This window comes from Cuculus canorus, chromosome 7, assembly GCF_017976375.1.
Source record: "Cuculus canorus isolate bCucCan1 chromosome 7, bCucCan1.pri, whole genome shotgun sequence".
NCBI lineage: Eukaryota > Metazoa > Chordata > Aves > Cuculiformes > Cuculidae > Cuculus > Cuculus canorus.
The window spans coordinates 34,056,269-34,082,824 of NC_071407.1; the positions used below are offsets into that span (position 1 = coordinate 34,056,269).

The 26,556-nt window shown below is 46.2% G+C and overlaps 1 protein-coding gene across 4 annotated transcripts in view; it reads left to right on the plus strand.

The window, feature by feature from the left end:
• The first annotated feature begins 2,477 nt into the window (after positions 1 to 2,477).
• ALDH18A1 (aldehyde dehydrogenase 18 family member A1) overlaps positions 2,478 to 26,556 on the plus strand; it is a 32,057-nt gene continuing 7,978 nt past the window's right edge. The window contains exons 1-12 of one of the 4 annotated variants that reach the window (XM_054070867.1): positions 2,478 to 2,593; positions 6,113 to 6,236; positions 11,177 to 11,400; positions 12,984 to 13,133; positions 13,224 to 13,328; positions 14,703 to 14,861; positions 15,443 to 15,533; positions 17,120 to 17,244; positions 19,175 to 19,319; positions 20,391 to 20,464; positions 21,233 to 21,332; positions 22,445 to 22,665. In XM_054070867.1, the coding sequence (XP_053926842.1) occupies positions 6,143 to 6,236; positions 11,177 to 11,400; positions 12,984 to 13,133; positions 13,224 to 13,328; positions 14,703 to 14,861; positions 15,443 to 15,533; positions 17,120 to 17,244; positions 19,175 to 19,319; positions 20,391 to 20,464; positions 21,233 to 21,332; positions 22,445 to 22,665 (1,488 nt within the window). In that variant the 5' untranslated portion in view covers positions 2,478 to 2,593; positions 6,113 to 6,142. Of the gene's footprint in view, positions 2,608 to 6,112; positions 6,237 to 11,176; positions 11,401 to 12,983; positions 13,134 to 13,223; positions 13,329 to 14,702; positions 14,862 to 15,442; positions 15,534 to 17,119; positions 17,245 to 19,174; positions 19,320 to 20,390; positions 20,465 to 21,232; positions 21,333 to 22,444; positions 22,666 to 26,556 lie in introns of all 4 variants that reach the window. The other 3 variants (XM_054070869.1, XM_054070868.1, XM_054070870.1) reach the window with 3 other exon arrangements.

A 26,556-nucleotide genomic window follows, 5' to 3' on the forward strand; every position in this document is an offset into this window, starting at 1 on the left:
GTAAAACAGGAATGTAACAGTGGAAAAAAAGGAATGTAACAGTGTGAAAATAGGTATAGACAGTGTAACTAGAGCTTGAGTTAAACTGAGGTACTATTACGAATTTTTTAATGTCTTTGAAGATGAGAAACTGTAGATTGCAGCAGTGATAAGAGTGTTTACAGACAACACTGTGTTGTGTGGGAGTGTTGATCTGCTTGAGGCTAAGGAGGCTCTACAGAGGGCTCTGGACAGGCTGGATTGATGGGCCAAGGGGTTCAGCAAGGCTCCGTGTCAGGTCTTGCACTTGGGCAACTTGCCACAAAAAACCCATGCAGCGCTACAGGCTTGGGGAAGAGCGGCTGGAAAGCTGCCTGGAGGAGAAGGACCTGCTGGTGTTGGTTGACAGCCGACTGAATTTGAGTCACAGTGTGCCCAGACGGCCAAGAAGGCAAATGGCATGCTGGCTGGGATCAGAAATGGTGTGGCCAACAGGACCAGGGAGGTGGTTGTGCCCCTGTACTCTGCAGTGGTGAGGCTGCACCTCAAATCCTCTGTTCAGTTTTGTGCCCTTCACTATGAGAAAGACTTGGAGGTCCTGGAGCGAGTCCAGAGAAGGCAACGGAGCTGCTGAAGGGGCTGGAGAATAAGTGTTACAAGAGTTGGCTAAGGGAACTGATCAATTTGGAGCAGAGGAGGCTGAGGGGAGACCTCATCACTCTGCAGCTCCCTGCAAGGAGGCTCTGGTGAGATGGGGATCAGTGTCTTCTCCAAAGTAAAAGTGATGGGATGAGAGGAAATGGCCTCTAATAGTGCCAGGGGAGGTGTAGATTGGATAATACAAAAACTGGAGGGGTTCTCAAGCACTGGAGCCACTGCCCGGGGAGGTGGTGGAGTCACTGTTCCGGGAGGTGTTTGAAAGGGGTAGATGTGGCACTTCGGGATGTGGTTTAGAGGTGGAATGACATCATCAGGTTAAGGGTTAGACTTGATGATCTTAAAAAGGTCTTTTCCAATGTAAGTGATTCTGTGATTCTCTTAGTTTAGGAATGAATGAGAATGGGATTGGGAAGGTGGGAGCAGGGCCAGCACTCCTGCCCACCTGGAGGGGTTTGGGCTGAGGTGCCCTGCAGAGAAGGATTTGGGGTGCTGGTTGATGAGAAGCTTGACATGAGCCGACGATGTGCGCTCACAGCCCAGAAGGCCAATGGTGTCCTGGGCTGCATCCAAAGCAGTGTGGCCAGCAGGGTGAGGGAGGGGATTCTGCCCCTCTGTTCCTCTCTTGTGAGATGTCATCAGGAGTACTGTGTCCAGTTCTGGAATCCTCAACATAAGGAGATGGAACTGTTGGAATGGGTCCAGAGGAGGCTACAAGGATGATCGGAGGGCTGGAGCACCTCCCATATGAGGACAGGCTGAAAGACTTGGGGTTGTTCAGCCTGGAGAAGAGAAGGCCCCAAGGAGACCTCGTAGTGACCTTCCAGTACCTGAAGGGGCTGCAAGAAAGCTGGGGAGAAGCTGTTTATATAAAGGCATGAAGGGATAGGATGAGTGGGAATGGCTTTAAATTGGAGAAGAGCAGATTTAGACTGGACATAAGGAGGAATTTCTTCACCATGAGAGTGGTGAGGCCCTGTCCCAGGTTGCCCAGGGAAGCTGTGGCTGCCCCATCCCTGGAGGTGTTCAAGGCCAGGTTGGATGGCCCTTGGGCAGCCTGAGCCAGTGGGAGGTGTCCCTGCCCAAGGCAGAGGGGTTGGAACTGGATGATCTTTGAGGTCCCTCCAACCCAAACTATTCTATGACTCTGTGAAGGGCCCGGGGGAGCCTGCAGGTCCCTCTCCTCCGCACCCCCGCCGAGGCAGGGAGGTGCAGCAGGCGGGGCTGCCGGGGCCCAGGCACAGAGCTGGAGTTTGTGCTGCAACGTGGAGCGGGGTTACATCATCCGCGGGCGGGAGGCGCGGGGCCATGCGGTTACATCAGCCGCCCTGCTCGCCGCGCTGATGTGGCTCCCGGCGGCCCCGTATAGGCCGCGGCGGGGCGGGTAGGCTGAGCTACCGCTGCCGGGCGGCCCCGGATTGGCTGTGGTGGGGGAGTGGGCGGAGCTACCGCTGCCAGGCGGCCAACGATTGGCTGCGGCTGTGCGGGTGGGTGGGAGTTCTGTTGCCAAGTGTGTCGGGGACGGGTGGGCGGGGCTAGGGCTGCCACGGGGCCGCTAATTGGCTGCGGCGGGGGAGTGGGCGGGGATAACGCTTCTAGGCGGCCGGCGATTGGGTGGGTGGGGATTCTGCGCGAGACTATCGGGGGTGGGCGGTGGGTGGGCGGGGCTGCTGCTCCAGGAGCCCGGGGATTGGCTGCGGGGCCGCGGGTGGGCGGGGCTATATCTGCCAGGTGGCCGGCGATTGGCTGCTGGCGGGCGGGGATCCTGCTCCACGCGCCCGGTGATTGGCTGCGGTGGGGAGGGTGGGCGGGGCTTATGCTCCAAGCGCTCGGTGATTGGCTGGGCGGCCCGAGTGGTCCAGTCTCCGGCGCGGTTGCGGGTGTGCTTGGATCCCGGTGTCCCCGCGGGTGCTGCATCCCTGGAGCATCCGTGTCGCGGCTGGGCAGGAGGGGCCAGGTACGGGGATCCTGGTGGGTCTGAGCGCTCGGGCACGGCGCGGCGACCGTGGGCGTCACTGGTGAATGCGCAGCAAGTGGGGCTGGCGGGCTGCTCGCCCCCTGCCCGGGATGGCAGCCGGAGATCCTGGTCCTGGTCCCAGTGCTGCTGGGGCTGCTGGGCTTGTTTGTAGACACGGCTTCACCAGATGGACCAACCAACCTCCTGTTGATCTGCTGTGCTGGAAGGCACTGAGGGATGCTTGGAGCGGGACCACCAGGCTGGTGGCAGGGCTTTGTCCCGCTGCACAAGGCAATGCCATGGGTGCAGAGCGCCTGCTCGCGCTGTCCTGCCCTGGTGGGTTCCTGGTGGAAAAGAATGGCATGGATTGAATTGCCTGTTCTCCATGCGTGTGGCTTCCACAGAACCCGGGCAAAGCCATCCGCAAATGGTTCTGGAGACAACTTGTTTGCAAAGCCATCTGCGGATGGCTCTGGGGACAACCTGTTTGAAGCCTTTCTTTATTTTAGTCAGTTCTGAACTTGCTTCCCTCCGGGAAGGTTTCTTGGATTTGAGTCTGCAGTGAGAGCTGCGGATTTATTTCTTTTTTCCCCTTACAGAAACAGTAGTTGGAAAGGTGACAGAGCTGTTTAACAAACCCCTGAGTCTCGGGAGCACTTAGTTGTGTTATGGTAAAGACTTCATTAAACTCGTGTGCATTTCTTTGGAGCTGCTTTATTTCTGCTTAATTACTTACCTGTGGTAGAGAACAGCTGTTTCTATGCCAGCTTGATTTCCAGATTATTTTTCACTTGTGGAATGCTCTGACACGTAGTCGAGATATTGGCCTTTATATGTAAAACTGTGGGAAAAAGGTTTGTTTAGTTTTATTTTATCAACTCACTGCAAATGGTTGTAGCCGTCCCGTGGGCCTGCAGCCAGCAGGCTGAAAAATCAGCGTTAAGGGTCGTTGTTGCTGGAGGTTTTAGGATCCGAGACCTCCAATTGCTTGGGAAGGCAACTAAATCTCCTTGTACTGCTCTGGAATAGAAGCTAAACGGCGTATGCCAGCTGTTACGAAGGTAATAAATTCATCAAAACTACCCTCTAGTACCTCTTTCAATGAGTGATAGTATAAGGATAACCTTTATTGTTTAAAGAGATGATAGGACAATGGTATTTTAAAAGTCGCTTTGGAGACTGTTTTGGAAGGAGTAGATGTTCCTGATAATGAAAAAAGTGAAATTTTTAAGCCGATGTTAGTGTATTAGAGAAATACCTGAAAAATGCATTTTGCGTTTCTTTTTATCGCTCCCTCCCCTCCAACTAAGGAAGAAGTTTTTAATTTTATTTTTCTTTAAATTCTGTACCTTCCTTTAATTGTTACTGAAACCCTCAACCATTCCAGGTATGGAAACGTGAATGGAATAGAAAATAAGGAAATCAACTTGAACTCTTTGTCTGGGCGAGAGGAGAGAAAGGAGTTGTTCTGCAGCCTCAAATTAGCCTGAGAGAAAGCTTGTAATTACAGCGTGCTCTGTCTGTGCTTTCGGGCAGCATCGCTCCCATTTCACTTATCTCTTTTTCTCTTCTCCATGTCCGCTGCTGCTTTAACGTTTCCGTTTCTGTCTTCTTGTTGCCTTCATCTTCTTGCCTTTTCTCACAAGCTGGTTTCAAAAACGTGCTATATCTCTCTAATATTTTTCCTTCAGGAGGTGCACGCTGTCGGCTGCTTCTTTGCTCTTCGTTGCCTGCTCGCTCTTTGCTAAGTTGTCCCTGGCAAAGGGAAACAGGAGGCAGCCTTTCAGCAGGATGAGGTTGCTCTTCGTTGCAAGCAGCCCTGCAGTGAGGATGTGAAGTGGTTCTCCAGTTGGAGCAACCAAGAAGCCACCATGGCTTCATCTAGCTGGTGTGGGTCTGGGTTCTAGTGGCAGTGCTCCACCAGGTGAGGATTGCTGCTCTAGTGGGAGGCATGACAGGAAACCTCTGCAGGTGAAACCTCAGGAAAAGGACCCGGTTTTGTTCCCCGAGGGTGATAAACTGTGAAGAAGAACAGGTAGTTCCAGTTGGGATAATTGTGGTGGAAGGCGTTCTGGAGAAAGGACCTGATGTCAGCCAGTTTAGGTTGTCGGGAGCTGCTGGACTTTGAGCATCCCTCTCAGACACAACTAAGACCCTGCCGGGAAGGTGGCGGCTGAAGGTAGATGCCAGGGGGAACTTCAAGGTGGAAGCATCAAACAGGCAGAGACACGAGCAGTGGGAATTATTGTGCCTCCCTGTGCCCGGTAAGGATTCAGGCAGGGAATGTGTAGTTGGGACTGTTCACCTTGCTGTGAGGAGACTTGGACTGCTTGCTTAGTTGTATCATCTGCTCAGAATCCATTTTCTGTCCCGTCCTGACTCTGGTCAAGACTGCCATTCCAGATGAAATATAGAACTGGAGGAATATTGCAGATAAATATTGTTAAAATGCCATGCTATGTTATTTTCACTAGACAAAACATGAGAATCATCTGCTGGGGGCTGCTTTGTGCTCTGTAGAGGCGTATAGTTTGGTTAGGATTATAATGGGGTACAATAACAATGTACTGATGCAGCGTAATGAAGCAACTTCAAGTGTTCATGTACAGAACTGCTATGATTGCCACGGTATTTGTCAGAGCAGCCTTCCAGCACAGTTCCTGTGAGCTCTCCTTGTCCCCTCTTTGGTACCTTCTCCCGGCCACAGCTTGTGCAATGTTGTTTGCTCTGTCCCAGTGCGAAAGCAAGTAAAGGAAGGTGAAAGGGGAAGGAGAGGTTTCATGGTTTAAGCACTGTCTCGGAGAACCGGATCAAAATTTGGTTAAAAGTCCTTTGTGATACTTAGATGCGTTTACTTCAAGTAGACCTGTCATAGGAAATTGCTAATTGTGTATCCCTTGTTTGCTGGGCACTCGTTCCAGTGGATTTTGAGTTAATTTTAAATGTTTACGGGTTCAGTCAAGGGAAACTAATGCCAAATACCTTGGAAGTTGGTGTCCTTATTTGTCATCATGGTTAAACTGTCTTGTCATTTGGTAGTGCTCAGGGAAAAGTGAATCAGCACATCTTCTCTATTGAACAGGGCTGAGATTCATGACAAGTGTAGTAGATGCTCTGTTGTGGGGTGCACAGAGAAGTCTGGATGATACGAGCTCTCTGCATTATTTTTTTCTTCCAGGTGTTTCTCTGTGGACAAAATTAGGACTTTTTTGTCCTAAAGATCTTTAATAATGATCTTTAATAATAATAATAATGATCTTTAATAAGAAGACCTTTAATAATGATCTTCTGCCAGCAGGGAAGGAACAGGGGCCTCCAATTCTTCTAAGTCGCAATCTGAGAATTCTGCTAAATGGAGAGAGTGGGCTGACTGGCCCTTGCATAGGGAAATTGTGTTAAGACTGTACAGGACAAAGAGGAGTTGGGGTGGGAGGGGGTGGGTGAGGAGAGAAATACAGATGGAAATATAGCAATATTTAACCAGTTTTCCCCCCCTCCTCCCTTCCTTTTAACTTGCAGATATCCTTGATTTGCAGAAGGCATCTCAAAATGTTGTGTCGAGCTGCTCTGAGCCCTCTTGTCCGTTCCCCTGGATGGTCCTTTGTGTTATCGCCACGTGCCATCGCAGCCATTTCCCGTTTATGTATGTATGAGAGAAAGCACACGTTTCTAATGATGTTGGTCAGTATGAGTCTGGGCATGCCTATGCCCTTTCCAGCATTCAAAGGAAAATCACCTCATTAACATCATTCCAAACTTACCGCTTCTGGAGTGAGCTGCAGTTGAAGCTCTGCCTTAGTGTTATTTTTTCCTTTGGACTCAATAATATTCAGCTGGATGTCTGGGAGGGTGTATTTAATATTCTGGCCTGCATTTCAAGCAAAAAAATCAGTTGTGAATCAGCTACTGTAAAAGTTCTTTATTTCAAACTTATACGTTCCTGGAAAACAAGATCTGATTATCTCTGCTCCCCCATCTGCATTTTCAGCCCATGGATATCTTGACTAAAGCAAAGTGTGAAGCTCAAATTTATTCAGATTAGATAAAAGGGAAAAGATGCTCGCAGACAACCTGAGCGTATAGCTGCCCTGTAAGTAGTTGTTCCCTGAAAACCTAACTTGAGAGAACCATTCACTGTCTGTTTGATTAGTGGTCTGAAACAGAGAAAACAAGGATAGACAGACTTTGTTAGATCAAGAGAGTAACTGTTCGCTGTTGCATGCAAGACTGATTTCCCACTGGTCTGTGTGTTAAGTTTTCTCTTGTTGATATTTATTAATTCATATAAACGTTGAACTCTTGAAAATGTTAAACTTGTTTCTTTTTCTGAGCTATAGCTCTGTTGACTTCTGCATTTGTAATATTTCTAAATATTTGATGTTTTTCGAAGTCAGTAAACTACTCACAGTTAATACTCCAACTGGAGCAACTCTGGTTACTATGTCAGCTGTGATTTAAAGCCGGATTGAGCATTCGTCACAGTTTGCCTTTGCTCTCCGCTGTTTCTGCTGTGATCCTGTTCAGCTCTTGTGTATTTTGAAGTTCTGTTTCTGTACTCATGAGAAGCAAGCCTCGTGCAGGTGGCATAAAGGGATCTGCGGTGTCAAATACAGTATTTTCTGTATGTTTCTCTTCTTTATTAAGGAAGCAAAACGGTTGACAAAGTACTGGATATAAGAACTGGAATGCCTGTTTGTCATAAAAGCTCACTGCGTGGCTATATCAGTTTCTCCCTAATTGCATATGAAGCAAGTTAATGAGCTGGCATCACCAGAAATGTTTTGCACATGTAAGGTGGGAGCTGACTGCACATCTCAGTCCAGTCCAAAGTAACTAAAAAAGATAGTGTTATGCAGTCATGGAGCAAGGTTACTAATTTAAGGTTAGTGGAGATGAATGAGATTCTCTGCTTGTTCTAGAACTGTTGTCTTTTTCCTTGTTTTTTTTTTTCCTGAAAAAATACATAGGTTTCTGTTCAAATCATAGAATAGTTTGGGTTGGAAGGGACCTTAAAGCCCATCCAGTTCCAACCCCTCTACCGTGGGCAGAGACACCTCCCACTGGCTCAGGCTGCCCAAGGCCCATCCAACCTGGCCTGGAACACCTCCAGGGATGGGGCAGCCACAGCTTCCCGGGGCAACCTGGGACAGGGCCTCACCACTCTCATAGTGGAGAAATTCTTCTTTATGTCCAGTCTAAATCTGCCCCTCTCCAGTTTATACCCATTGCCCCTCATTCTATCCCCACAAGCCTTTGTAAACAGCCCCTCTCCAGCTTTCTTGTAGCCCCTTCAGGTACTGGAGGGTCACTCTAAGGTCTCCTCGGAGCCTTCTCTTCTCCAGGCTGAACAACCCCGACTCTCTCATCCTGTCAAATACTGGTGATCCTTCAACAGCTGCTTTCTTGAAACCTTCTAAACCCCGAATCTCTGGCCAAGAGAACTGGAAATTAATCATTTTTCTTTCTTTCTGGTTGTACTGTATGGAATAAGCAAATACTGTGTAGTAATATATAATGCTGGAAAGAAAAGTTAAATTGGACTCCTTCAGCTATTCTTTTGATTGTATTGTAGGCCTTGTTTACATTCACAGGTAAATGTGAATGGAAATCCATGGAAATGAGTGGCAAATGAAACTCATATCCAAATTCCTTTTTCTACTTTTATATGCATGACTTGTTATGCAGCCCTCAGTTATGATTAATATAATTTACACTGCTTCTGTGTGTATTATGAACACAAATTTGTTTTTTCTGTAGCGCTGTGTTCATTCCTGTCCTTCTCCAGCAGAAGTAACACCCATAATAGTGTGTAATAGTGTAACTTATTACACTTCAGGTAATAAATTAATCTATTTTGTATTCTAAAGCATCGAAATTAGAGAGACTGAACAGATTAAATAATATCAGGTAACTCTGATCGTGGCATAGGATTCAGTTTACAGATTTGTGAAGAAGCCTCAACCTCTTCATATGACATATTGGTTAGGAATAACTAGAGTAGAGCATTTTCAATTGGAAGGGACCTGCAACGATCATCCAGTCCAACTGCCTGACCACATCAGGGCTGACCAAATGCTAAACCACGTCATTAAGGATGTTCCCCAAATGCCTCTTAAACACTGACAGGCTTGAGGTATTGACCACCTCTCCAGGAAGCCTGTTCCGGGCTTTGACCACCCTCTTGGGAAAGTAATGCTTCTGAATGTCTACTCTGAACCTCCCCTGATGAGCTTTGAGCCATTCCCATGTCTCCTATTTCTGGATCCCAGGGAGAAGAGTTCAGCACCTCCTTCTCCCCGTCCCCTCCTCAGGAAGCTGCAGGAAGCAGTGAGGTCTCCCCTTAGCCTCCTCCTCTCCAAACAAGACAACCCCAGCGTGCTCAGCCGCTCTGCAGAGGACGTGCCTGCCAGCCTTCTCACCACCTTTGTTGCCCTCGTCTGGATGCCTTCAAGGACCTTCACATACTTCTTACAGTGAGAGGTTCAGCTCTGTACACTGCATTCCAGATGAGGCTGTGCCAGCAGTAACTACGTTGGGATAATCCCCTCTTGACCAGCTGGTGATGCTGTGTTTGATGCCCCCCAGGATGCAGGTGCCCTCTTGGCTGCCAGGACGCTGCTGTCTCCTACTGAGCTGCTCTGTCCAGTACCCTTAGATCCCCTTCGGCAGGGCTGCTCTCCAGCCACTCCTCTCTCCAGTTTATGCCCAGTGTTACTCTGTCCCTGGTGCAGAATCCGGCATTTGTTCTTGTTAGGTTTCATGTCATTGAGAATTGCCCAATGCTCCGATTTATCTAGATCTCTCTGCAAGCCTTTTTGTCCCTCAAGAGGGTCAACAGCACCTCGCAGATTGGTATCATCAACAAACGGTGCATTCAAGTCCTGCATCCAGATCATTGATAAAAATACTAAACAGCCGTGATCCTGAGGAACACCGCTAGTGACCGGTCACCAGCCAGATGGAGCCCCATTCACCACAACCCTTTGAGCCCTGCCATCCAGCCAGTTCTTCACCCAGCACACCACCTACCTGCTCATCTCACAGCTGAACAACTTGTCTGGAAGGAAGCTGCAGGGAACAGTATCCAAAGCCTTACTAAAATCCAGAAAAACTACATCCACCACCTTCCCTTCATCCACTGGGCAGATGGCCTTGTCGTAGAAGGATATCAAATTAAACAAGGCTTTCCCTTTGTGAACCCTTGTCAACCCTGCCTGATGATTGCATTATTCTTTAAATGCCTTTCAGTATGATCTTTCCGTAGTTTTTCCATGAATGTGTGCCATCTTTTGACTAAGTTGCATTTTTGGTCCCAGAGTGTAGTGTCAACAGCCATCTTTTCTGTAAAAAAACCCTTCTGTAAGAGGGAATGTTCTCCCTCTTTTTTGCTATTTTTGAAACTGTCTAAAAGTTGACCTGGTTTAATGCAGTTTCTGAATAGTCATAGAATCCCGAGGTTGGAAAAGACCTTCGAGATCATCAAGTCCAACCATACCTGTCCACTACTGAATCCTCTCCCTAAGCGTGTCATCTACCTGTCTTTTAGATACCTCCACGGATGGTAATACAAGAAGAATTAGATGGAGGAGAAGGAAAATGTGTTTTCATTTTTTTTTTTAAGTAAAAATGGCTTATCCATATTATATTCCCTACCCAGTTGACATGCTTGGACTGCAGGTATTCTTGTCTGCACGGCTCCTCCTTCTCTGGCTCCGCAACACCTTGTATAAGGCGTGTCAGAAGTGCTTTCTGTCTGCCTCTGTTCCTTCAGCTTAACTTTGGGACTTTGTGTGTTTGAGTCCACCTCTGTTAATGACAAAGCATCCAGACTGTTCCTTGTGATTGTACCTCAATAGTCACTATTCTTTTTAATCTGTTGGGCTGAGAGTGGTGTTACTGTTCTTAACAGGCATTTTGAAACAACAGATTTTGCTCGGAAATGTTCTCTAGGTCATTGACTTGGGGGAAGTGCCATCCTCACGTATCTTGCGTCTCACCTGAGCAATGCTGTGACTGTCTCTTCTCCCTCTGATGTCTGTCTAACCTACGGGAAGGTGACTTCCAGGTCGTTTGTCTATCATCCCCCTTCTGCTGCCCCTAGTTGAGCAACGTGCAAAAATATCTGACTTAGAGATGTTGTAAAAGCTATTTCTTTTCTTTCCTAATAGTCAAGCTTTCTGTGCTCTCGCAGACAGGAGAACTCTCCAGGTGTCTCGAAGGAGGCAAGGCAAAGGAGATTGTTTTTAAAACCAGTTCTCTTAGTTCTGATGTGAGCTGTATGGGCTGTTTTATAGTGTCCTTCCATTTAGTCTTGTAAATTCCCAGAGTCAAAGCTCTGTGGCACGTGGGATATTGCCTTATATACCTTAGGGATGGTTAGGGCTGCTCAGATAGATTTGGTTCTCACTTTATTTTGGTGATTTGAAAGCCAGCTTCTTATTCCGAGTCCCTGAGAAGTGTGTTTTGCAAGCATTGTATTTCCCTTGGAAAGGGAGGAAATATGACATGACTTCAAGGGCTTAAAGTCTGAATGAAACACGTAAAACTGAATTTTTTTTTCTTTCTTTCTTTCTTTAACCACAGATCTCCCTCACCATAACCGAAGATTAAGGAATGAATCCGTCCGTTGTTGGAGCAACATCCCGTTTATCACCATGCCGCTCAGCCGTGCCCATGGCAAATCTTTCGCGCACCGCAGTGAGCTGAAGCACGCCAAGCGGATTGTAGTGAAGCTGGGTAGTGCTGTTGTGACGCGAGGGGATGAGTGTGGCTTGGCCCTTGGGAGGCTCGCTTCTATTGTAGAGCAGGTAATTGCTGCAGTGCCACGTTTGCTTTAATTTCAAACACTCAGTGATTGTTGGATGGCGCAGAAACTTGTAGGAAAAACTGATTAACCAGCGATGCCCTTTGGAAGCAACGTGTTGGCCTTTCCTTTTTTCATCCCCCTGTGCTGCGGGAGCATGAACCATGTAATTGAGTAAATCAGCTTTTGTAGGTGTGGTGGTTTGACCCCAACCACAGTAGCTGAGCACCAACACAAATGCTTGTTCATTCCCACCACCAGTCAGATTGGGAAGAAAAAAAGGAAAAGCAAAAGTAAGGAAACCCGTGGGCTGAATATTTCACTATTTAAATATTTATTTCAATACAGTTTAATAAATGAAGGGAAAGGTAAAAGAAACAAGTGATACTAAAGGAATTGCTCGCTATCTCGCACAAGCAGACCGATGCCCAGCGAGTCCCCGAATGGCCGCTTGGAAGACAACCTCCCTGTCCTTTCCTATTCTGCTACCCCAGTTTTATTACTGAGCGTGACGTTATATGGTATAGAATCTCCCTTTGGCCAATTCATGTCAGTTGTCCCAAATGTGTCATCTCTGAACTTCTTGCCCAGCCCCTAACCTGCTTGCTGTGATGGGACGGAGTGGGGCAAAAAAAAACCCCTTTATGCTGCAAAAACTATTTAATGAGAGGCAAAACATCGGAATGTAATCAACAATGTTGTAGTCCTCAAAGACAGCACCATGTGGTCCTACAAAGAAAGTTAGCTCCGTCTCGGCGAGACACAGTATAGAAGGAGAGATTTGCACAGTGAGATTTTCATGCAATAGGTAAGACATGACTGAGGCATTAGATCTGGTGGGAAGGCCACCAGATCTGGTGAAATTTGTGAAGTCTGCAGAAAGAGCAGACCCTTTACCCTGAGCATTTGCAGATTTCCTCCAGGAGAAGGCTTGAAACCTTGTTATGTGTAGGAACTAACGACTGATGGAGTAAAATCATGGATTCGTTCTCCCAAATGACTTTGGCAGGGCTGGGTCATGTCTTCTCTGGGAAGTCAAGTTAACTTAATAAATTAAATTCATGTAAATATTCAGCTTTAGAGCTTTGAAAGGAATCTGTAAGGAAGAAGTAATTAAAAGCTGTACTGTCAGAGGCAGCTTCTTCATTTCTAGAATACAAAGTTATGGGATAACGGCAGCTTTGGGAGTGTATGATGAATAAGAAGGTTGGTAGAAGGTACAGCTGCTACTTTACAGCTTTTTCATATCTTATCTTTCCTTATCTTTGGAGGTGGAGGGGCCAGGGGTATGGAAGTGTTACCATGTAATACATATTGTGAAAATTCAAGCATGACTGTCATAAAAACTGGTGTTGTGAAAAGAAAGTTTAGCAGAAGCGGTAGATTGCATACAGTCCTTTGCGTGGCTCCTGGGAGGCTAGGAAGGTGTGCAGGAATATCTTAGGACGTGCCCTGCTTTGCGAATCCATGGATAAAGCGAAACACTTTTGTCAGCAAGGTGAGCGTGAGGTTATCTGTAACAGCCAGAGCTGTCGTGCTAGCAGCGATTGTACTCCAGGCCCTGCTCCTAACGTTCTGTTCTTACAGGTGTCAATGCTGCAAAACCAGGGCCGGGAGATGATGATTGTCACCAGTGGTGCTGTAGCTTTCGGAAAGCAGCGGTTGCGTCATGAGATCTTGCTTTCCCAGAGTGTGAGGCAGGCGCTTCATTCGGGCCAGAGTCAGCTAAAAGACATGGTGAGTGGCTGACGGCGCTCTCGCTTGTCCTTGAACGTTGGGTAGTACCTGCTCGAGTCATTGCTTGACAGCTGTTCTTTATCTTTGTAGGCTATTCCGGTCTTGGAGGCCCGCGCCTGTGCAGCAGCTGGCCAGAGTGGGCTGATGGCTCTCTACGAGGCCATGTTTACGCAGTACAGCATCTGTGCAGCTCAGGTAAGAGTTTCCTTCTTTCCTAGACTAACTTGCTACTTCAGCCAGTGATGGAATTGTTCTTGGTTTTTCTTCCATGTTTTATATGCTGCTCTCTCCACTGTAGTCTTGCATTTTTATTACCATCCTACTTCTGAGCCTTATTATAGCATAAAAGGTGGCTTTTACAGGAGTGTCTTGAGAAGTATTTCTGAAATGGAGTTATCTATCATTAAGGTGAAGCAAAAATGCTTTCTCATTTTGGAGTTTGTGTATGTCCAGCTCTTGTCTACGGGGCAGGGGAGGTCTGTTAAGGTCTTTTCACAAAAGCTGAAGTTGGTGATCCCAAGTGAAGATTTAAAAATCGCAAGTGGTCAAAGACCCGCACATTCTGTAAAGCCGACGAGTGCATATTCACACTTCAGAACTTGCTGTTCATCTACTCCTCAGACCTTTCCAACGTGTGGGTGATGGTATCCATAGCCTGGGTCTTCTATCTATGCTGTATGCTGCAATTGTATTAATTGAACTATTTTCAAACAGGCTTTGCTTATACTCTAAGAATGCAGTATTGCATCAACTGTAAGGCCTTATTTGTTTAGGCACCTTTTATTGTAGGAGTGGTCTGAAGTCTTGCCTGGAGAAACTTCCTCCTGTAATGCAGCGTAGCTGATGTCACTGAAATGTTTACAGTATAGCAAACAATCTCTGCAGGTTGTGCTGGAGAGTAATCTTGCAGACGACTGTCATTCCTTCGATTTATCAGAGTGTGCGTTGATTCCAAGTGCTGTTGTAGCATTTGTGTGGTGGAGTTGTTTGCTTAGTTCTCGAATGTCCGATAGCAGAGAAAAAACGGAAAAAAATGTCACTTCAGAGCAGGCATGGGAGGGTTTTTTTGTCTTAAAATACCAAAAAGAAAGGGATGATGTCTGTATGCAGGAGGCTTCAAGACCAATATTCCTTCAGAAAAGCATTCTAGAGGTGAAGAGAAGTCTGAAGGCAAAGCATCCTTTCTGCCTGCAGCAGCAGAAACATTACACTGGATGGGAAAACAGGGAAGGAGGTTTCTTGAGTAATCTATCCGATTGCTTAGAGTCTGAGTCATCAGCATCTATCTTCTGCTTATGTTTATTTTTTCCAAGTTGATTCCTGGAGCCTGTGATTGGTCAGCTTGAGAAGGGCCTTTATAGACTCTTGTGGAAGTTAGGACACATAAACCTTAAAATGTTGTGGAAAGAATTATTTCTTGCTTGTATTCTTTATCTTTTACATGTGGCTTGTGTTTTAGTAACCTGAGGAGCATGACTGCTCTGTTACAATATGTTAGTGATGTTCATGATGTTCTTCTCAGGAAAAGTGGTAGGTGAAGTATATATTAGCTTTTTTTTCTCCTTTTAGATTTTAGTCACCAACCTGGATTTCCATGATGAACAGAAGCGCCGGAACTTAAACGGAACGTTGCATGAGCTTTTAAGAATGAATATTGTCCCTATAATTAACACAAATGATGCTGTCGTTCCACCTCCAGAGCCGAACAGTGATCTGCAGGGGGTAAATGTGGGTAAAGTATTGCAAGGGGGGGTGGTCCTGCTTGTAGATGGTACAGCACTAATGTGGACTTCACTAATGCCATAGTTGGGGACCTCTGAAGCCTGCAGCAGGGAAGCAAACATACAGAATTAGTCATGTTGGAAGGGTGTTGGAAGACTGTGCTGACACGTCTGCTTCTGGCACAGTCCAGTGCTGTGGGGTGGAAGTGGCAGATGATGTCTGCTCTGCCAAAAGCAAGCATTGCCCAGTTTGGTTTTCACTATATAGTTGAGGTTGGAAGGGTCTTCTGCAGGTCTTCTAGTCTGAACCCCTGCTTAAAGCAGGGTCAATCAGTACCTCTCGCCCGGTCACTGAGGTGAGAGTGCAGGTACCGTCACACCGTTGGTTATTTTGATACTGCCTTACTGCGTCCCGAGAGCGTACACACCTTCACACAAAGATCACCACCAAAGTTTCCAGTGGGTGTGAATGAAGTAGCTCAGGAGGACTTGGTAGTGCTGAGGTAGCTTTTGCTTTTGTGTGCTGCAGCCAAGTGTTTTCTGGCTCCTGCCAGTATTCAGTACTGCTGACATGCATGTGCGTTGCAGGTGATTAGTGTGAAGGATAACGACAGCCTGGCAGCACGACTGGCTGTGGAAATGAAAACTGATCTCCTGATTGTTCTCTCAGATGTAGAAGGTTTGTGAGCGATTACTTTACTTTCTTCTTTTGCCAAAGTACATCAGGTAGTCACACCAACCTATATTCGAGTTTTACAAATCTCTTCAGTTCACATCTTTTACAGGGACAGTGACAACGTACCACGTAACTCCGCAAGGCGCATACCCCGTGCTGATGCTCTTGCATAAGCCAAAGGCTGTCTGCCACACTTGAATCTGGGTGGGTGAGAACATGTGTGAACCTAAGACTTATTCCAGTCCCACTATACCATATGCGCTGTGGTACATCTGCTGCTTCTCAGAATTGAATGACGAATAATATGCAAGGGGAAGGTAATATGCAGGGGAAAGGTGATGTGTTTAGAATCAGGAGTATAAGCCAAATACTATTCTACGATAATTTATTTCTTCTGGCAGCGGGTTCTGTCCTCCAGTGAATTGCAGGTACGTTACAAGTCCTGGCAATTGCCTTCCAGATACCTGGAACTTGCCAGTGTTCTGTCTCGCAGACGTTTGGCTTACACTGCTCTAGTCTTCAGAGCTGTGCTGCTGGCACACAAGTCTGTCACCTGTGGATGTTCCTTTTCTAGAGAGAGGAGGATACCGGGTGCAGTTTCACATCAGTGCTGTCCACATCACCCCAGTCACACGGGCTTTTCAGCTCCTCCAGATCGTTCTCTTCATTGGGTCCTGGACTTTGGCACATAAGGTCGGCCGTGGGGAGGTGCCTGTCCATAAATGCAGTTTCTTTTGGCAGGTTCAGTGGGATTTCATGGTTGATTCTAGTTGAAATAACTGTCTGAGGACAACTCATAAAAGCAGTAGTCAAAGCAACTTGTAGAAAAAATGAATACCGAACACCCCCATCCTCCAAGCTTGTTCATTCAATGGGACATCTGGCGTATGGAAAGATGTGTGTCCTCCCCTTCCCAAGTGTCAAGGAAGGATGCACATAGCCTGCACTTGTGCTTTCTAACTTGTGATGGAGTATTTATTCACATAGAATTTCTGGGAAGCGTGGATGGATTTTAGGTTTGATGTGATAAACCAAAGCATCATTCAACTCCAAACAGTTACAGAAAATGACTGCGTTTTTAAAAAAAATAATTAAAGTATCGCTCTGTGGTGTTGTTCCTTCTTAGCAGAATTCAGTAGTTACCCTTTTTACATATTTCTGAATTGCCCAGTTTATCACTGTACAACTCAACATTCAAGAGTACCACCTGAGATTTTAGTGATGAGGATTGTCCTTTGTCTGTTCAGCTGTGGGCTTGTATATCTCACCCTGATGTTGAAGGTATAAAAGCTGTAAACTCTCTGTAATCTCAACCAAATCTCACTTCCTCTCAGCTTGCGTGCTGCCGTTCAGCATTTGGGTTTTCGCTTTGTTATTTTTTGTGCTTTCAGTAAAGCAATAATTCTTGAGTATGCCTATTAAGTGTTTCATGCTTTCAGTCCAACAAAAAGCAGGGTTCAGTGAAAGTTTTCAATCCTTTGAAGCAAAATACAGCTTTTCAGCCTCAAGGATTCTTTTTTCCCCTTTTTACGGGTGAGCTTTTGACATGAGGGTCTGTAACACTAACAGATTGTTATTTTTTGTTTCAGGCCTCTTTGACAGCCCTCCAGGATCTGACGATGCAAAGCTCATTGACATATTCTACCCAGGGGACCAGCAGTCTGTAACTTTTGGAACCAAATCCCGGGTGGGAATGGGAGGCATGGAAGCCAAGGTAGAAATATGGAACCTTTGTTTTGTTACTGTGAAGGAAAGAAAGATGTAGGAAGGGGAGGTAGATGGGATGATTGTGCTGAAATTCTGATTCTTCCCCTCTGTTCCTCTCTGGTGAGACCTCACCTGGAGTATTGTGTCCAGTTCTGGAATCCTCAACATAAGAAGGATTTGGAACTGTTGGAACAGGTCCAGAGGAGGCTGCAAGGATGATCCGAGGGCTGGAGCACCTCCTGTATGAGGACAGGCTGAAAGAGTTGGAGTTGTTCAGCCTGGAGAAGATAAGGCTCCGAGGAGACCTTAGAGTGACCCTCCAGTGCCTGAAGGGGCTACAAGAAAGCTGGAGAGGGACTGTTTACAAAGGCTTGTGGGGATAGGATGAGGGGCAATGGGTATAAACTGGAGAGGGGCAGATTTATACTGGACATTAGGAAGAATGTCTTCCCCATGAGAGTGGTGAGGCCCTGTCCCAGGTTGCCCAGGGAAGCTGTGGCTGCCCCATCCCTGGAGGTGTTCAAGGCCAGGTTGGATGGGCTTTGGGCAGCCTGAGCCGGTGGGAGGTGTCCCTGCCCATGGCAGGGGGTTGGAACTGGATGAGCTTTAAGGTCCCTTCCAACCCAAAGTGTTCTTTGAATTCAGATGGATCTTGGCTGGCTGCAGGAATGGGCAGACAGAAACCCTATGGAGTTTGATAACGAGAAATGCCAAATCCTTCCCCTGGGGAGGAACAACTCCATTCACCAATATGGGTTGGGGAGTTGACGGGCTGGAAAGCAGGTTCACTGTGGAAAGGAGAAGGGGTCCAGGTAGACACCAAGTGTCACACGAGCCAGGAACATGCCCTTTGGGCACAGCTGGCCAACAGCATCCTGGGTTGTGTTAGAAACAGCGTAGCCAGCAGGTGGAATGAAAGTATTATTTCCCTCTACTCGGCACTAGTGAGACCCACACCTGTGGAGTTTTGTCTGGTTCTGAACGTGGCAGTACAAGAAGGACATGGCATATACTACAGTGAACCCAAGAACCATGAATATGATTAAACATTCGGAACATCTGTCACACTAGGAGCAGCTGGGAGCTAGGACTGTTGACTCTGGAGAAGAGAAGGTTTGTGTATAAATACCTGAAAGGAGGGTGTAGAGGAGACCAAACCAGCCTCTCCTCAGTGTTAGTGAGACAGGGGACAATGGGAACAGGCTGAAATACAAGAAATTAAATTGAAATGCAAGAATGTTTCGGTGAGGTTGCTGAAGCACTGGAGCAGGATTCCAAGAGAGCTTATGGAATCTCAGTATTTGGAGATGTTCAAAACCTGACTGGACGGTAACTTGTTGTAGTTGAGCCTACTTTGAGCCGGCAGTTGGACTGCGCGATCTCCAGAGATCCTTTCCAGCCTCCACTCTTCTGTGAGGACACTGGGACAGTGAATGGGTTCCTTTCACTTCTCTCTTAGGTCCATGTGAATTGAAAAGAGCAACTAAGGAATTCCACTCCAATAGTTTGTAAAATGTGACATTTGGAACTGTGTTAAGTTCAAATTAAAATCAGAGTCCATCCTCGCGTCTTTCTTAGAGGGGAATGGGCAACGGAATCTTTTCAGAAAAGAAAATCTGGTTTCTTCAAACAGCAAGAACTTGTAACGTAAGGTGATGGTGAAAAGGAACATATGAATAAAGTGCCCTTTTAGAAGACTTGAACAGAAGCTGGCTGTTAGGAAAATGAAGTGGCAGCTAGTTAAGGAAGGGAAGGGAAAGTGCAAATAGATGTTCCCATTCAATGCTACATTAAGGAAATTCCTGAAGTGTGTTGAATGCCCTTTGAAAGCGTAAGTGATCAATCTGGAGAGCAAAGTGGAGCGATAAGCTTTGTTGAGTCTGGTGATTTCAATAACAAGTGATTTTTCCTGGATCTGGCTTTGTCCTTCACTGCAGGTGAAAGCAGCTCTGTGGGCCCTGCAAGGAGGCACCTCAGTAGTGATCGCGAATGGAACCCATCCAAAGATCTCGGGTCATGTCATTACAGACATTGTGGAAGGGAAGAAAGTTGGAACTTTTTTTTCCGAGGTGAAACCTGCAGGTGAGTACAGAGGTAACGTGTGCATGGAGAGCTGTAGAGATCCGTTGAAAGGACAGGGCTAAAGTTTAGCTAGACCTGTACTATAGCTGGGAAACCACACTCTGCTTGAAAAATGGATTTTGAAAGGTATTTTCTAAAGTCGTAGTTGAATGCTGTGCTCTGGTTCCCTCCAGTTGATAAACTGCTGCATCAGGCTTGCGTTTGAAGAATGCAGTGACCAGATTCATTACCATGTTTAGTCTTAGGATTTTTCTTCCAGTATTGAAGATTTCTGTGTGAAAATGTGGACATAGAATGTCCTGCTGAACTGAGATAGAATTTAGTCTTATTTCTTATCGTCAGTTCGTTTTACAACTTGGTCTTTTGGTATGGTAGGTAGCAAATGTTGGAGGGGAGTTGCTTCAACCAATATCCGTTGGAGGGACAACACAGCAGGACATAAGCAATCCAGGAGGTTCCTGGAATGCATTGATGACAACTTCATAGAATCATAGAATAGTTTGGGTTGGAAGGGACCTTAAAGATTATCCAGTTCCAACCCCCCTGCCATGGGCAGGGACACCTCCCACTGGCTCAGGCTGCCCAAGGCCCATCCAACCTGGCCTGGAACACCTCCAGGGATGGGGCAGCCACAGCTTCCCTGGGCAACCTGGGACAGGGCCTCACCACTCTCATGGTGAAGAAATTCTTCCTTATGTCCAGTATAAATCTGCCCCTCTCCAGTTTATACCCATTGCCCCTCATCCCATCCCCACAAGCCTTTGTAAACAGTCCCTCCTCAGCTTTCTTGTAGCCCCTTTCAGATACTGGAAGATCACGATAAGATCTCCTCAGAGCCTTCTCTTCTCCAGGCTGAACAACTCCAACTCTCTCAGCCTGTCCTCATACAGGAGGTGCTCCAGCCCTCGGATCATCCTTGCAGCCTCCTCTGGACCTGTTCCAACAGTTCCAAAGTGTCTGTTTAAGACTGTACCTGCTTTCCTGCTTTGAAATCAGAAGATGGAAGGGTTAGTGATCACTTCCACGTGTGCCATTGCTTTGTCTACATGGTGTATTTTGGTTTTTTTGCAGGTCCCACAGTAGAGCAGCAGGGGGAGATGGCTCGTGCTGGTGGCAGGACCCTGGCGGCTTTACAGCCCAAGCAGGTGACAGAACCATACAATCTCATTTGTTAAGCTTGTGAATGTGTGGCAAGTTTTACACACAAATTCATAATACAAATGGGCTGTGTGTGATAAGAATCTCTTCTCGGTGTGCTAGATCCAGGACTTGGATTGTAACATGCTTAAGGAGGTGAAGAAAAGCAGGACGATCATAGAATCATAGAATAGTTTGGGTTGGAAGGGACCTTAAAGGTCATCCAGTTCCAACCCCGTGCCATGGGCAGGGACATCCCACTGGATCAGGCTGCCCAGATAATGTACCTCGGGGCTATGAAGTAATATATGCTGTCACATGGGGTTCATAAAGATTTTATTAGTATTAACTATTACGCAGAAATTAATTGTGATCAGAGCTGCTGAAGAATTGGCTGGAATAACTTGCTGCGTTCACTCCTGTGTGTGGCGCACCAAAAGAGGAGCTGTAGACAATAAATTACTGCTCTGCAGTTGGGTGGGTAAAATGTGGCATCTCTTGTGGAGAAGACAAGGTGGGCTTAAAGTAAGAACACTGTGGGTTTGCTGAGGAAGACTGGGCGTGGAAAGCAAGATAATAAAAAGTGAAGTAAAGGGTGAAGCAGTGTTCAGCCACATTTTTCAATGTCATGCAAGCTGGAAAAATCGGCTCCCCCAGCTATTCAGGGAGTCAAGGCGGCGAGAGGATGTGGTCAACATAAATGGACTGAAGGGGGTCAGATGTCAAATAACGTGGACTTTGTGTAAGAAGTCAGTTCAGAAACTTTTTTCTTTCAGAGAGCAGAGATTATTTATCATCTTGCTGACTTACTGACTGACCAGAGAGAAGAAATTCTCTTGGCAAACAAAAAGGACTTAGAAGAGGCTGAAAATAAAGGTAATATTTCAAGTCCTTCCATGGTAATCCTGTTGTCTTGACCTTCCCTGGACCTTGAAGGAAATGAGCAGAACTTGAATCTCCTGTCATCTGGGACGGGGTAGTTTGACTGTCACAGATTAGTGAACCCAGGACCTTGAGAGCTCGTCAGCATAAAACAGCTGCAGCTTCCGTAATTCCATAAACCAGAGGCCTTCATCAGAGAAGACACTGAGGCTTTGCAAAACATCAGGCAACGTATTGTAAAAAAATTCATATTTATATATTAGTGCTCCATTTTGCCAAAGGAAGCTCTCTTTAGGAATGGAACACAACAAACATCATCTCTATTATTGTCATGCATAAAGTGAATATTTTCTGGGCTGGTTAAGATGTTTGGCTCCTGAGGGGAAGGCTGTCAGCTCTGTATTTAATTTGATGCTCTTCCAAAAGAACCGTGTACCCTTCTGACTGAGGAAGGCTCTCTTTAGGGGGCTTGGATTAAACTCATTCTTCAGTGTCAGATTGATGCATTCATTGAGGAGTTGGGGTTGGAATGTGTACCTATAGGGGTAATAAATGTATGGAAAAGACACATCGTGAGTCGTAATACTTTAGGGAAGATGCCAGGGCACCATTTTTTACTGACCGGAGTACCTGAGGGGATGTTGCTGGGTAAACTTACTGTCAAACATGTTTGGACTAGAAAATTCAGGCAGTTCTGGCCGAATCTAAACAGGAATGCTGTGCATGCATCTGTGCTTTGAGATTTCTGTCTGTAAAACAGACATGAAATTACTGCCTGAGCCTTCCAGAAATACTGTAAGGATAGTAAGAAATTCAGACATACAGCAGCACTTGCAATAGAACAAACCTTATCTTTGTGGGTGTTGCTTCATATACAAATCACTTAATTAAGTGAAAATGTGGCGGTGGGTGAAACCATTGTCACGTTTGAGTGATTTTATTGTGGCTACCGGACTTAATGCCATGCATTTTCCATCTCTGGTAGGTTTCTTGCTAGGGTGAGGGAAATACCTGAATTTTCTTTAGGTTCACCACTTGTTTAAGTCGCTTTTGCCTAAGCCTAGGCAGACCGATCTATCTCCAGCACAATTTTTTCTTTCTTTTAGGCAGATTGGCACTCCCTTTGTTGAAACGTCTAAGTCTGTCTACATCAAAGCTGAACAGCTTGGCTATTGGTCTGCGTCAGATCGCAGCGTCCTCCCAGGACAGCGTCGGCCGTGTAATTCGGCGAACACGAATAGCAAAAGACCTGGATTTGGAGCAGGTGACAGTGCCTATCGGCGTCCTTCTTGTGATCTTTGAGTCCCGTCCTGACTGTCTTCCACAGGTATGTAAGGAGGGTGGAATTCCTTGATGACAAAAGAAAGGGTGAGCAGTTAGGAGGCTACAAGACATTTTGTCTCAAAGGACTCTTGCTTGGATTCTTCTAAAACTGATTTTGCTGGCATCCTTGTTTTTCCTGCAGGGATATTCTCAGGACTCACTTCTGCAATGCTCAGAGTTACTCAGGCCTTGAGAGGCTCCTATCAATGAGCACTTGTTCCGTCTGCCCGTGCTGCTAAACTGCAGGCTGGGTTTAATCAGCAACTGTAATTAACAGTAATTAACTGCTAAGAATACGTGATAAACAAACATTTCTTTTAAAAGGCTGAGCACAGAAAGCCCAGGAGTCCCAGGCTCCGGGTGGTGTGTCGTGTACTGATGCTCCTTGTGTGCAGTGAAGCCGGACAATGGCTTTTACTCAGTTGGTGTGAGATTGAGGAAGGTGTGAGGAAGAGTGATGTTGTGAGTACGGAAGTACAGAAGTTGCTGGAAAGGCTACTGAAAATCTCGAGTAGTGTACTGGAAATGGATGTCATTTATCTTGTGCCAGGAATAAGGCAAGGCAGCTTAAAGGCAAATACATTCATCGCAGCACTGTGTGGGAGTATTGCTGTGGGTAAATGATGTTATAATGAATGACAATATGGGGGCTGAAGTAGCATTGCGGAGGCTACCAGGATCTAATTTTCTTACTCCCACCTCCTTTACTGAGCAATTGTAGATTTTTAAAAGAATACAAAACTTTCATTATAACACTATTTCCCATAATTAACATAGGGCATCTAGGAAGATTGAGGACTTCTCTAATATGAGCAAGTGTTTGAGGAGACAGGGGTGGGGAAAGACGCTTGAAAAGGAGGTAGGACTCAACCAGTGGACAGCTTGGTACTTCATGAGTACCGAGTGCCCGAGTTCTGTGAGTGGTCCCCATTTCATACTGAAAGGGGTGTGCTCCTGGCAAAGTTCATGAGAAATAAAAAAGCATTGGGTCTCCCTTGCCTACCAGTATTAGCTTCTTGCTGCTGGCTCTGTTCTTCATAGAGAACCAGTACATTTTCCCGTTGAAAAAGTCAACAAGAAAGATTCTAGTCAGTCTTCCTGGACTTCAGCCCTGCTCTCCTGCCTTTCATAGCTGATGTCTCCCTCTTTCTCTTCCCTGTTATCTTATCTTAAAACCTACACCAGACTGACTCTTGCTGGCTTTTTTTCCCTCCTTAGATTTACAGACTTGGAATAGCTTCTCTTGGAGTTGCTTTTCTTCCTGCCAGCCTCCTGTCTTCATACTCAGGTTTTCTGGTGCAACTTCAGAGGATCATCTTTGATACCTCTGTGTCCGAATCGCGTGGCTGCTCTCCCAGGCTGTTGCTGACAGTGGGATGGTCTCTGAGGGCAGGCAAGCAGTTCCCTCCTCTTGATTTACTACTGCATAGAATCATAGAATCACCAGGTTGGAAAAGACCTCTTGGATCATTGAGTCCAACCATTCCCATCTGCCACTAAACCATGTCCTTTAGCACTTCGTCTACCCGTCTTTTAAATCCCTCCAGCAATGGGGACTCCACCACCTCCCTGGGCAGCCTCTGCCAGTGCCCGCTGACCCTTTCCGTGAAAATTTTTTTCCCTATATCCAGTCTGACCCTCCTCTTGTGCAGCTTGAGGCCATTCCCCCTTGTCCTGTCCTCTGTCACTTGGGAGAAGAGCCCAGCTCCCTCCTCTCCACAACCTCCTTTCAGGCAGCTGTAGAGAGCAATAAGGTCTCCCCTCAGCCTCCTCTTCTCAAGGCTAAACACCCCCAGCTCTCTCAGCCGCTCCTTGTAAGACTTGTTCTCCAGCCCCTCACCAGCTTCGTTGCTCTTCTCTGGACACACTCCAGAGCCTCAACATCCTTCTTGCGGTGAGGGGTCCAGAACTGAGCACAGTATTCGAGGTGCGGTCTCACCATTGCCGAGTGCAGAGGGAGAATCACCTCCCTGGACCTGCTGGTCACACCGTTTCTGATCCAAGCCAAGATGCCGTTGGCCTTCTTGCCCACCTGGGCCACTGCTGGCTCATGTTCAGTCAACCATTACCCCCAGGTCCTTCTCCTCCGTGCAGCTCTCCAGCCACTCTCCCCCAGTCTGTAGCACTGCACAGGGTTGTTGTGCCCCGAGTGCAGGACCCGGCATCTCATGCGTGTTTGGGTAAGCAATTGCAGGAGAAATTTGACTTTGCCCTGGGAGAGAGCGTGCTGGATTTGCTCCCTGGTGACAGCTCGTGCAGAGTTCACTCTGGAGTTGGAGTAAAGGCTACCAGTTAAGATTTAATAAGTTTCTAATGAGCACATACAAATGCCATGTTTGCCTTTAATACGTACAAGGCCAAATTGTGAGCATCTTTCCCAGGCTGCTTCCTATAGATTCCACCAAATCCTGGTGGATTGCTCCATGGGCTCTGCTATTGTTGGAAGGGACTGAACTGTTTTGAAACCCCTTATTGTCCGTTTACCTTTAAATCGCCAATTTTTTTACTTTTGTCTTAATTATTTGGGGGAGGGGTCATTTTTTTCCAAATCGATTCATGACCTTTCTTTTAATTTTATGCCTGCTGAGCGGAATTCTTTATTTAAATCAGCTTATTTGTTCAGCTTTCCCTTGCGGCACTGACCTTTGGAGTGGCAGATATTTACAAGATACTTTCAAAATACAGTCAGACTTCTTTTTAGTGTCTAGTTTTATAGGTTAGAAAGGCACACAATGACTAGACTAGACTATTATACTGGACTATCATACTTCAGTGTGTTTTTTCTAAAACATTTCTTATTTTTCAACGTTCTTTTCCAATTGCTGAGAGCAGGATAAGATAGAATACCAAACATGGTGATTGTTGTTATCCGTTTGATATTAGAAGGGGAAAAGAGAGGATCTGAGGAGATGTATCGGATGGATTTCACATTTTTCTGTACAAATAAGCATTTAAAGTGTGTCATTAAGTTAACATCTTGTTAAGTATGAGCCTGGCTAATTCTGGCATTCACATCTCAACAGCGTATAATTGATCTCCTAATGAGTGCAGGTTTGGTGATGACACCTATGGATGATGATAATGATACATATGATCTTTTCCAGAAGATAGCAATACAGTAAAATAACATCAAATGCTTAATTTGTCTATTGTAAAAGGTTCTGGAGAGGACGTAATTTTTTCTAAAGGGAGGGTTTTTTTCAAATAGGTGGACAAACTGTGACGTCGTTGGGGTGAGGAAGGCAAAAAGAGATACAAAAGTAAAATCCACCTAGGAAGAGAGCTTTATCAGGTCTGCCATAGTCCTAAGTAGAAAAGAACAGACACTGCAGAAAAGAATAAATAAACCTGCTATCACCACTCTGTTAAAGAGGTTTTTGGTTTAGTGGGGAAAATAAAATAAGTAGTGGTGTCTGGAGACTGAACGAATTGGGTGAGTGTTTTTTTAATCCAAGTTCCAAAAAGCAGTGGCTTCTTTGGAGCACGTTTTTGGAACGTGGTCTTGTTGGATTGCTCGACTCGGATGGGTGAGATCCAGCACCTTAAACAGGCAACGATACCAGTCCGTTCCTTCTGGTTATAAAGATGAAAGCAAAGTGATACAGGTGATGCTGGACCTATTGGCGAGAAGTTTTTTTTCCACTTTTATAGCAAGTGTTGTCTATTTATGACTTCTGTTTCAGCACAGTGAAAATGTTCTGCCTGCTCACGGGAAGAGCTCGTTAGCTGCTTTCTGCTGGAATGGTTAAGGACAAGAGTTCTTGCACCTATAATCGTTCTCTTCGGGGTCGTTGCCCACACAGCTACTCAGTTTGGAGAGGGACTTCTAACAAAGGCTTGATGTGAGAGGGTGAGGGGCAATGGGTATAAACTGGAGAGGGGCAGATTTAGACTG